This window comes from Harpia harpyja, chromosome 9 (assembly GCF_026419915.1).
Source record: "Harpia harpyja isolate bHarHar1 chromosome 9, bHarHar1 primary haplotype, whole genome shotgun sequence".
Classification (NCBI taxonomy): Eukaryota; Metazoa; Chordata; class Aves; order Accipitriformes; family Accipitridae; genus Harpia; species Harpia harpyja.
The window spans coordinates 42,663,971-42,674,882 of NC_068948.1; the positions used below are offsets into that span (position 1 = coordinate 42,663,971).

A 10,912-nucleotide genomic window follows, 5' to 3' on the forward strand; every position below is an offset into this window, starting at 1 on the left:
TTGATTAACTTCTAGCATTGTTCTTGTGTGTAAGCTAAAACCATGTTTTGAGCTGAATCTGCAGAAAATTTCAACTTTAGTTTTATCTTCCATGTGGGGGAGAGGAACAGTCTGCTTTGATGAAGGTAACCGGCCTCACTGAAGACATACAATGAAATTGCTGCGTTTCAATTTTTTTATAGCCTTGGTTAAGTGTAAGGAATGAGATTCCAGTGTACTAGAAGAACTTGTAAAATCAACCAGCTCTAAAAAAAGGGTGAATGAGGTTCACTGTTCATAGCTTTAACTCTGCCCCCTTCCAGTCAAGGCTGATAGCCCCAGCACATCTGCAGTAGTTCAGCTCACTTATGCAGGAATCTTACTTCCAAGCTTAGAAAAAATAAAAGGGAAAATGCTTGGAGTAGAACCAAGGCTTGAACACTTCCTTAACAAGCTGAGTAGCAACCACTGTTGCAAGGATTTAGTGCTTGAATGGGTGTCTGAAATCACTGTACTTCTCTTTTTGCATGTGTCCTAACGTGAGAGGGAGCATTTTTGACACTCTACTTCCTTTTTGTAGGAGAGCAAATGCTAGAGTGTAATACATTTGATAAGCTTTTTGCTCATGTTAGAGCTCTAACTTTATTCATTTCTATTAAAAAAGCAATAGAACTGCTGCTTTTACAGCAGCCTGCTTCTCTTGTGCAACTTGACTTCTCTAAACTAAGGGGGAATTCTTTTTAATTTTTTTTTAAAGTTTCCAGTCACTGACACAGTAGAACACAAGCATCTAGTTTACTTCCACTAGTATAAACAGCTGAAAAAGTGACTGCTCATGCACAGAACCTACCCTCTTTTCCACAGCCACAGGACTACTACTAGCTTTGAAGTATTCAAACAAGAACACTTCAGATTAAGGTAGCTAGAGCTAGAACTCTCTCTTCTAGCACTGTTTCATAAGATATGGTTCTCTAGCCTCTGCTTTTTGTGTTTTGTTCTAATTTAGAAGAACATAATTCCTGATGTGTGAACTTTTTTTCCAATTTGGAAAGACACATGCAGCAGAAAATGATCCCAGGCATCAAAGCTTCCTCATAAGGTTTGTGCCCTTGTGAAAGTCACTTAATGTGAGTTTCTCATATGTTAAGTTCTCCCAGAATGGGACGCTGCAGTACAAGTAGACCAGAAACATCAGTTTTACCATGCAGTGTGGTACTACCATAAAAAAAAAACCAACAATACCCATTTGTTACAGATTTGATAGAAATAGCCTGTTCTTTGCCACTTAGAACTAATGACAAGTTTCAGGCGGAGTGGCAAACCATGCAAGAACAACTTTATTTCTTCACAATCTGAATAACATCCTCATCTTCAAGAGTATGGTCTTTACCAACTTTTTGAGGGTTGTGTTTAACAGATGAACCCCAGACCAGTGCACTGAAAGGAGAAGAGAAATCAAATTTGAAAGGCTTAGAAGTATAATACGCAAACAGCAGAACAACAGCTATTTCTGTCACAAAGCTAATACAGAAAGCAATGCTTAAGAGCTATTTTTGTTCTCTTGCAAGTACCTGGATGAGTGGTCTGTGTGAACCAGAGTACAAGCAGATCAAAACAAAGTATGAAGTCATCGAAAATACTTGTGCATACAGGCAATGGCCCGTAATGCTGCATCTAGCGCTACTTTCAAATATAAAGGAAAACATTTTCCCCATAGAGGAAATTTATCCAGAAAAGTGCATAGGAACATAAACTATAGTAATTTAAGCATCAATTGTCATAGGCAAATCTATTCCATTCAACATGAAAAACCATCAAATCCTCTTTTCCTTTCTAGTTTACAGGAGACTGAAAGAATATACCAAGAGGCAGATTATTTTCTACTGTCTATAAATTATTCTTTTACAATAATACTTACTATTTAAAGTCTTTAATGAGATTTTTGTGGATCTTCATGCAAAAATCCTCCACTGTTGTCTTGCAGTAAGGTAGTACCACAGGAGAGGTGTAGTCTGGGAGTTGCCCTTTAGGTTTGGTGTAGCTGTAACGCAGATGGAACAGTCGGTCAATACCAAAACCTCCCTGTCTCTTTCAACCCATCATGAAATTTCATAGGTCATTTGCTCTGTCATCCTGGGCACTTGTGCCGAGTTCCACTATTTCAGTGGTGACAACAGATACTCTGTAAATTGTTCGGTGTTTGTAAGCTGAAAATGCATCTGGGTAGCCAATGGCTGCAGCAGGTTCTCCCTTGTAACTGCAAAGGTTTTTCACTATTGAGCTTTCTGTAGTTGCTTAGAAGAAGATGAAACAGGAACAGTTGATGGAAAAGAACTTCTACAGTATTATAGTTCTGACTTGTGATTTTTTTTTTCTCTAAAAAACTCAACATATATTAGGAAAAAAACTGTTGAAGTCTATAGCCCAGATACCTAGACATACTAAATCCCTTTTTACAGTAGCTTTTATATTGTCACAGGAAGATAGATACAAGTTTCAAAGACTACAATTACTGTATTATGAGTATGAATAGATTCATTAATAAATTCATCCAAAGAAATGCATTAGAAGTATGAGGTAAACCTGGAATAATTTATAGTAAAAATATCTGAAATGCTAGATGAAGAACTAAATTCAGTTCTGTTAAGACAGCTGAATGTATGACAGCCTGAATAGAGGACTACCTCTGAAATTCACAACTTTTCACTAAGTTTGACTAGAATTCCATGCTTTCAGGAATTTTTTAAGAGGTACTTCGGACTTGGTTTCACAAGGTCCTCATTTAATTCCCCTACAAGTTCAAAACATAGCACTTGTGACTCTTAAGAAACTCTGTCCATCACACAACAGACAAGAGGAGCACAATTTCTGATTTACAGAGTAAACATACTTCAGTGACAAAAGACATCATCATTTGAAAGCTAGAGTTCTAAGCTAATAGAAAACCATTATAAAATAATCATCATTCATCCATTCTTGAGACATTCTTCAGTCTCAGCCTTACACTTAACTCCACAGAAGGCAGCAACTGGGACTCACATTCGTACTAGCTTCAAGTAGTCCCAAATTTTCTCCAGCAGATCATCAAAGTTCCAGCGATGATGAGCAGATATTGGTACACAGTGGGGTACTTTGTAAATAATATCTAGTTCCTCAATGGAAATTTGGTCAATTTTATTTAGGACGTAAATGCATGGGATGTAAACCCTGCAAAGACAAGGAAATACCATTACAGCAGCGTAGCAGCAGTACACTGCTACCTTCATTGGAAAGAAAAACTTCATTTTTTTAAAAGAATATTCCTATGTTGATACCACATTGCTAGCTTAGCTTCTGTGGGAAGCAAACCTGAGAGACAGTTCTTTTCTCTGTAATACAAACTGCAGGTATGCCAAAGCCAGGGTCCCAACAGTACCTGTTTCCTTCAACAACATCAATTAGATCATCAGCAGTGGCGTCGCTGCGCAGCGTGACATCGGCATTGTGAATTTTGTACTCGGCTAAGATGCTCTTCACTGTTTCAGTATCCAGCTCACTCTGAGGACACTGAACGTAGGCACAGCATTAAGGAATGGAAGAGTTTACAGTCAAATCAAGTATAACAATTAATAATGCTATCACCTAGCAATCGCTGCATATAGATTACTAGAAATAATAGCTGCTTTGTAACTTATTGGACTTGACCATGATTTTACCATAGTTAGCCTCCGGAGAGGGAAAAAAAGATTTAAATTGTAACAGCTTTATTTATATTAATGCCCCACTAATAGCTGCAATCAGACATTTCAGAAGTAGTGTTTCCTGTCAATCTGGGACCAGTTGCGATACAAACCCATGTATCTACTAGTCCAGTGCCCAGACAGCTACATGTTAGGTACTTAGATCCCAGAGCAGAGTTCTGATTTTTGGTATCTCTGACTATTTCACGCTTTTAAAGAATCAGTGGTAAATGGGAAATGAGGAGTAGTCCAGGTTGCAAGGCCTGGAACTCTGAGCAACCTTCTCCAGAAGAATGCTGTAGCCACCAAGTGAGAGTCAGTTTTTGCACACTCTCCTTTGGGCCTCGGATCGTGTAATTGTTGGAAAGCAACCAAGCCTCTGATTTGGGGATGAGGAGGTGGTCAGGCTCCCAAGACAGGTACGGATGGCCTCCAAGAAAAGTAACTGACTACAGCACAATACAGCAGCTCAGCTTCTAAAGAAGTCACAGCACAGGAATGGTCCCAAGCATACCATTAACTGCAAATGCCTCTTTCTTCAAGCAATTTTTTTTTTTCGTTAAAGAAAACTTCCAACTTACTGTGGCTGTAAGGTTAATGCCTCCTTTATCCTTTTTTTTAAATCCGATATTAGGGGGCTTACTATTCAGACGAATTCCAAATCCCTCCAGTTCATTCTCAATGATTTTCTTGTGACCAAGGGGTTTCAGCACATCCAGAACAATCAGAATGAGATTACAGGTTCGAGCAACTAAGAATCAGAAAAAGAAAGTAATCTCTCGAAAAAGTACGTTCACACAATCTGAGACAAAACAACATAAAATATGGCTCAGTGGGCTGATGACAATACTAAAACCCTAAAGGCCAGTACATTGCTTATTTTTAAATTCCAGTATAAGACCGACGTTTGTAGTGCTGGCCAAGCATCACTGATACACAGATCCTGACATGTTACAAGAATCACAGAGGCTGGAAAAATCTTTCCTGTCTACATTCAGACCCCAGATTGATGACAATAACCTAGGTAAAGAAATGAAGACAGCATGTCTTGCTTAACATGGGATCACATCTGCCTTCAAAATTGGTAATACACTTTCACTGCAGTGTCAACAAGCACAAACTCAGCAAATGCATAAAGCCAGAACTGAAAACAGACCGAAATGAAAATGGCTACTGCTTCACAGTAGGCAGCTCAATTCCAGCATACAATTCAGCTTTTTAAAGACATCAGAAATGGTGATTCAACCCTTCATTCTCATAAGCTGTACTAACTGAACCAGGGATAGGATGCTGCCTCCAGCTCTAATATACTCACCTGCAATGACTTGCCGTCCTCTGCCTTTACCATCCTTGGCACCTTCAATAATTCCTGGGAGATCAAGTAGCTATTTGTTCAGAGGAAGGAAAGTAAGTCATGAGAAAAATACTTTCCTTCATGGAGAAAATAAATCCTACTTTCACCTTTCTCCTAAAACAGCTGACTCTACTGCAAATCTGAACAGAATATGGCAAAATTGTTTCCCCTTTGATTCTTATATATTGTATTACCCCATGTGCCCTGTCGGTACAAGGAAGAGATCATCTCATGGAGAATATGAGGACTACCACAGGAACTTCTCCCCAGAACAAAGTGGAAAGCAGGGTAAAATTAGTACCTCATGGAAGCATTTCCAATGTATTCTCAAGCACTTCTACGAGTCACTTCTAACCTGCTAATGTCAGGCTAGACCATTCAGCCATTAACACGGCATCTATATCCTCACAGACACAAAAAGATCTCACCTGTATCTTTGCTCCTTTGTATCTAATGACTCCAGGCACAGTAGTTAGTGTAGTGAATTCATATGCTGCCACTTCAGAGTATACACCAGCAAGATTACTTAGAAGAGTAGATTTCCCCACTGATGGAAAACCCACAAACCCAATCCGCGCATCACCTGTCTTTGCAACATCAAAACCTGCAAATAAGGAGCAAAAATATTCATTTAAAGATTGACATTTTCTATCTTTTAAGGTTCTGGACAGCAGTCCCGCTATTACTTTTAATAATATTGCCTGAGTGAAAGCCAGGTAAGCTTCCCTACGAGAAGGAAGAGAGTATGAAACAAAGAGTTCATAATCTACATTGCCTTGCACCACTTTGTCTGTATAACACTCCATGGCATGGACCTGTCAATAAAGTGTAGGCTGCAAGGCTTCCTGGTGGGCTATACTTGACTTGAGAGTAGGTGGAGCATTCCCTTTCAGCACTACAGCTTAGACAGTTCACACCTTTACATATAAAAACAGGTGGCTGCTACAAGACGCTTCTTCATGTAAAACCCCTAAGACTTCTGCAAATACGAGATTATATTAGCCAAAATGCAGAAGCCCTTTCATTTACACTTCAACAACGGCTCCACCCCAAAGCCCTACAAAGGGCCACAAACCATGGCTAAGTTCCTGTACCAGGAATGACAAGAGGGAGAGAAGAAGGTTGCTCCGATTTATTCCGCAGACAGTCTGACACGACTTAAGCGGACGGGAGCCGCCCCCCTTAGATCGATTTCCGTCACACACCCCACACTTCGGCAGTTAGGAGCGGCCACTTCTGCAGAGGCCTCCGAGGCGGCCGGAGCCGTCCCGCAGAACAACGCACCTTCCCCGGGGCCGCCGCCGCCGCCTCCCTTGGGGGTGATGAGCTCCCGGCGTAGCTTGGCCAAGCGGGCCTTCAGCAGCCCCAGGTGGTGAGCCGTGGCCTTGTTCTTCTGCGTCCGGGCCATCTGCAAGAGGACGGAACAGAGGACTCGCCACCGGGAGAGCCTCTGCCGGGACGCACGCCCACCCCCCGCCCCGCTCCGGCGCGGCGCCTCACGACCCCAACGGCGCCGGCAGGGCCCTGTCACCGCCTCACGGAGCGGCACAGCGGCCGCCCCGTCTAGCGCTTCGTGCCTGGCCCAACCCCGGCGGGGGAGAAGGTCGTCGCGTTACCTCAGCCTCGATCTCCGCGATCTTGGCCAACGTGCCGCTCATCTTGGCGGCAGGTCTCCTCGGTCTCGGCCCCGGCCGGCAGCCACCACCACACGCAGCTCCTCTCCTCAGGCCCGGCCCCGGCCTCGGCACCGCGCAGGCGCGCAGCGGTTTCTCGCGGGAGCGAGGCCAGGGCTCGCGAGAAGCCGCGGGAGCGCGCCTCAGCGGTAGGCGGGAAGGAGCTCGCGGCGGGCGCGCGCCCTCCCCCCCCACTCCCCTCCTCCGCAGCCCGCGCGCTGACCTGGCCGCAGGCGCCACAGCGCCCCCTGCGCGGCAACCGCCGCAGCGCTCGCGCCGCCTCACAGCAGCGGGAGCCGGTGGGGGGGAGGGGGGGCTACGAGAGAACTGGTGGGAGAAGGGTCGGGGGGGGAGGTAAAAACGGTCGTTGTGAGGCTAAGGTACTCGTCTGTGAGAGAGGCGGTAGGGCTGCGGGGCTGGCAGCGAGTGCGGTGTGAGGCTGGGGCGCTGGACTGTGAGAGAAAACGCGCGTGAGGCGTGTGGTGAGAGTGTGTGGCGGTGGGAGGGAAAACGGCCGTGTGGTGAGGCAGGGTGGCTCGCAGGTGTGTGAGCGGGCCTGCGTCTGGAGCCGGGGGCACTCGCTGCCCGTGAAGGGGAGGTGGTGTGTGCCTTTCCCTGTGGTTAAACTGGACCTGGCGCTTCGACGTACGCGGAGATCCTCTGCCCTGGTCTTCCTTGTAGTCTACTTGCAGTACTGCTCATCACCAGGTGTGTAGATGTGCGTATGTATTCCACAGCCCTGCTGAATCGGGTAGAGCTGCTACACTGCTCGCAGGAGAGCCTTCTTTAGCTGTTGCTTTATAAAACCAGGACTTCCACGCCGAAGCTTTCTCAGGGCTCCTTTCAGCTGAACCCAGGCCATACCACTTTGCCCCAGGGGCATCTGTAACTCTCCATAGAATGCAGGCTAATTAAATAGATAAAGGATTTTTTGTAACGGCCCCTTCAAACTTCAAAGAGCCGAGTATCTCCAGCTTTTGACGGTATCACAAGAAGCCAAACAGTTGGATTTGGAATAAAAAGTATTCTTAAAACATAAGGAAATATACTTTTATAAGTTTTCAGGATTTTAGAGTCTCCGAGTTTGTTTCCCTGTTGTATTTTGTCTGAATTGGAATAATTTATGGAAAACTTTTTCTTCATATTCAGTATCCTTTGCAGGAAGGCTTTTCTATCTCAGTTTATTACAACGTCTGTCTTTATATGATGTATCGAAATCTAAAACTTAACATGTTTTTAAACAAAGATGTACTCTCCTGGGCCCATACTGTAGAAGTGTTTATAATATGGCACTTGCAGAATCACATGCCGTGTCTTCAGACAGGATTCTGAGCTTCATACGATTGACAAAATTTAACTAACCTTTTAACGATTTTGGTAATAGAATTGTTATGGGTCCTTAAGTCTTCTTTAACTCACAGTAAAAAGAAAAAAAAAAAATAAAGCACTAGTGCAATGGAAACCGCACTGCTATTTGCTATCTTTTTCTGCCTCTGCATATCCCATGCTTGTCTCATCTTAATCAAAAAAAGCAGCTTTTAATGTCATAAACTCTTTATAGTAGAAACTGTCATTAATATAAGCTTATACAGAGCTTACTAAAATAGAATCTCAAATAAAATGGGATTACTATTCCTGGTAATGTTAGCTCAGCTAAGCTAGGGTAAATATAAACACACCTACTGTTATGTATTTGTTAATGGTTTTCTCATTATTCCTTGTGAACAATATCTGTTTTCAACATAGGACATAGCAGATTTGGTCCCAGTATAAATTTTTTCCTACTTACTTCAGATGCAATTGGACTTGTTTATGCCTCAGCTGAATTCAGCCATACAATCAGTCCACATTTGGGATCCCTTTTAGTAACAGGAAAAACACTGAGAAAAATGCAAATCCTGCATGCTCAATCAGGATTTAAGACCACCTCTATTTTTGCAGTAGATGATGGCTAACTTCAGAACATGTAGCTAGCAACAGTAATAGTTGTCCTTACAAACTCACTCCAAATCCCATATATTGAGTCTAACTAAAAGTTATTTTTCCAAGTGTGGGCTGAATGAACAAAGGTGTCAGTAAAATACATGGTTTGAAAATTTAGTTAGTGGGTGGGTTTTGTTTTCCTGGTTTAGGTATTCATAGCGTTCTTAATGGACAACTGCTCAGTATATGCTCTTAAATCCTTTTTTTTTCCAGAAAGTTACTCAAGCAGAGATCCTATAAGGAATTCAGGCACCTAAAAACTTCTTTCAGTGTTGAATATTGTCCTTAATTGCCTGAAGGGAGTAAGAGTTTAATTAATAAAGATAATTTGTCTGGGTTTTTTTCTAGTCAAATTAACACTTTCTAATTGGTTAGAATATTTAAAGTAGTTTATATTAGTTTATAACAGCACCCTCTTTTAAGTTTCAGAAAGGCTTGTTCAATAGAGATTGGTTCCAGGTTGTGAATAGAGTGTAATTATTTTTATTTACTGTGATGACTGTTGTGAATTTTTTAATATAAAGGTGTTTTATGTGATGTGGTGCTTGGAGAACAGGGTGGTTATGACCATGGGAAGTTAGGTGTGACAACTGGGAAAGTGACTGAAAGGTGGGTAGTTGGGAATGGATAAATGATGTCCTCTGAGGACAGCAGTCAAAACTAGAAAACAGAGTGCAAATGATAAAAGTTGATTAAAAAAAAAAAAAGTTCCGTCAGAGAAGGGAAAAATCAAGGAAAATATTAATAGAAAATTAGATATAATGTCAGAAGAGGAAAAAGTCTGCAATGGAACCTGAGAGAAAATGAAAGGAGATGCAAGAGACAGATCTACTTGGAAGGTTAATTGAGCTTTGCAGTGGGTGCTGACAGAAGATGGAGTATGTGAATTGCCATTTTTTTTATTAAAAGGTATATGTGTGTTTTTTAAATTGAGAGAATTCCATTTAGGAAATCTAGATGAAGTGCAAGAGGGGGTATATTTCCAAAGGTGGTGAATTGCACAACAGTTGCAGAGTCAATCTCTCAGGTGGTGAACTGCCTGCTATGTCAGAATAAAGATTCAGACATGGAGTAAAAAAAGACAAATGATCAAGTAGTCATGTGAATTACTAACTGATAAACTGAAAGTATATAACATAAGCACTTTTCAAATAATATTTTTAATAAGGTAAGGAAAGCAGTATACTATAGGCTGTTTAGAAAATGCAGGAAGACTGCATCTGAAGTCTCATCAAACAATTAAGAAACATGACACTGTATGGAATCAGTGATTGGGAAAAAACAGGAGTGTTTGTTTCATCAAGCTACAATGACAGGAATGTGACTGAAATGGCACATACCTCATTAGCAAGATCTGAATGACGGAGGGCTGTAGCAAAAATGGGTTTCAGAAATTCATATTCTACACACTCCAGTCCTGCTGACTCATTGATTTTGAGCAAGTCATTTCCTTTACTTGTGCCTCAGTTTTATTTTTGCACAACAGGAATGTGCAGTTGCCGCAGAATGATTGAAACTTTCATGTTTCCATAGCACTGCCCTGCAAGTATGATAACTGTAGATCACTTCAATAGGAGAGCTGAGAAGTTAATGCATTTAGTGTGTTTTCTGTCAAACTACCAATTTTAAATAAGCTGCTTCATTATGGGCCAAATTGTGAAATTCTTTCTGAAACAGCTATTATTTTAGCTCAAGTAAGAGTTTTACTTACGTGACATGCAAACTAAGTATGTTGAGGAGAGGCTTGCAAGTCTTTTGGATAACGATGTAAAATTTACCATTGTAAAATACATGGTAAAAACTCTGAGTATGAAATTAACCATGAAAACTTGTGTAGTGTATGCTTCATTAAAATCACATAAAGACCCTTCTTAAAAATAGGCAGTGCCTACTCTCTTAGTTAGGTATTTTTTTAATTCTTTTTTTTCTTTTCCTCCTTTTTATTCTCATAAATAACTCCAACACTTGTGGGTATCAAGTCTATTTACAATGCACTGAGAAGGTTGTTTTAGCTTAAGTGCTGCTCTGGTAGTACAGCACTTGTGGTTTTGGTAATTCACCTTATGACAGAGGCTGCAGAATATACTGGCAAACAGCTACGCTAACACTACTTGTGTGTTTGTGGACTTGCTAGGGACTACATTTCTAGTTTAGCAGTGGGGATTGCTGCAGGATTTACAAAAAGTGGGAGGGAGGTGACAGGG

General features: G+C 41.7%; 1 protein-coding gene across 3 annotated transcripts; it reads right to left on the reverse strand.

Annotated features, from left to right (window-relative positions):
* Positions 1–1,289: 1,289 nt before the first annotated feature.
* Positions 1,290–6,930, reverse strand: DRG1 (developmentally regulated GTP binding protein 1). 3 transcript variants are annotated; one of them, XR_008236548.1, is made up of 10 exons: positions 6,669–6,925; positions 6,337–6,460; positions 5,481–5,656; positions 5,014–5,083; positions 4,280–4,449; positions 3,395–3,525; positions 3,019–3,186; positions 2,104–2,236; positions 1,898–2,020; positions 1,290–1,416 (listed from the first exon to the last, which is right to left on the reverse strand). XR_008236548.1 is itself a non-coding variant. In XM_052796265.1 (10 exons), the coding sequence occupies exons 1-10, from the start codon at positions 6,708–6,710 to the stop codon at positions 1,317–1,319; spliced, it is 1,020 nt and encodes a 339-aa protein (XP_052652225.1). In that variant the 5' UTR covers positions 6,711–6,925; the 3' UTR covers positions 1,290–1,316. The 3 variants fall into 3 exon arrangements, 2 of the variants coding, with proteins under 2 accessions (XP_052652225.1, XP_052652226.1); XM_052796265.1 differs by lacking the exon at positions 2,104–2,236 and having other exon boundaries at positions 5,481–5,551; positions 5,636–5,656; XM_052796266.1 differs by lacking the exon at positions 2,104–2,236 and having other exon boundaries at positions 6,669–6,930.
* Positions 6,931–10,912: the final 3,982 nt, after the last annotated feature.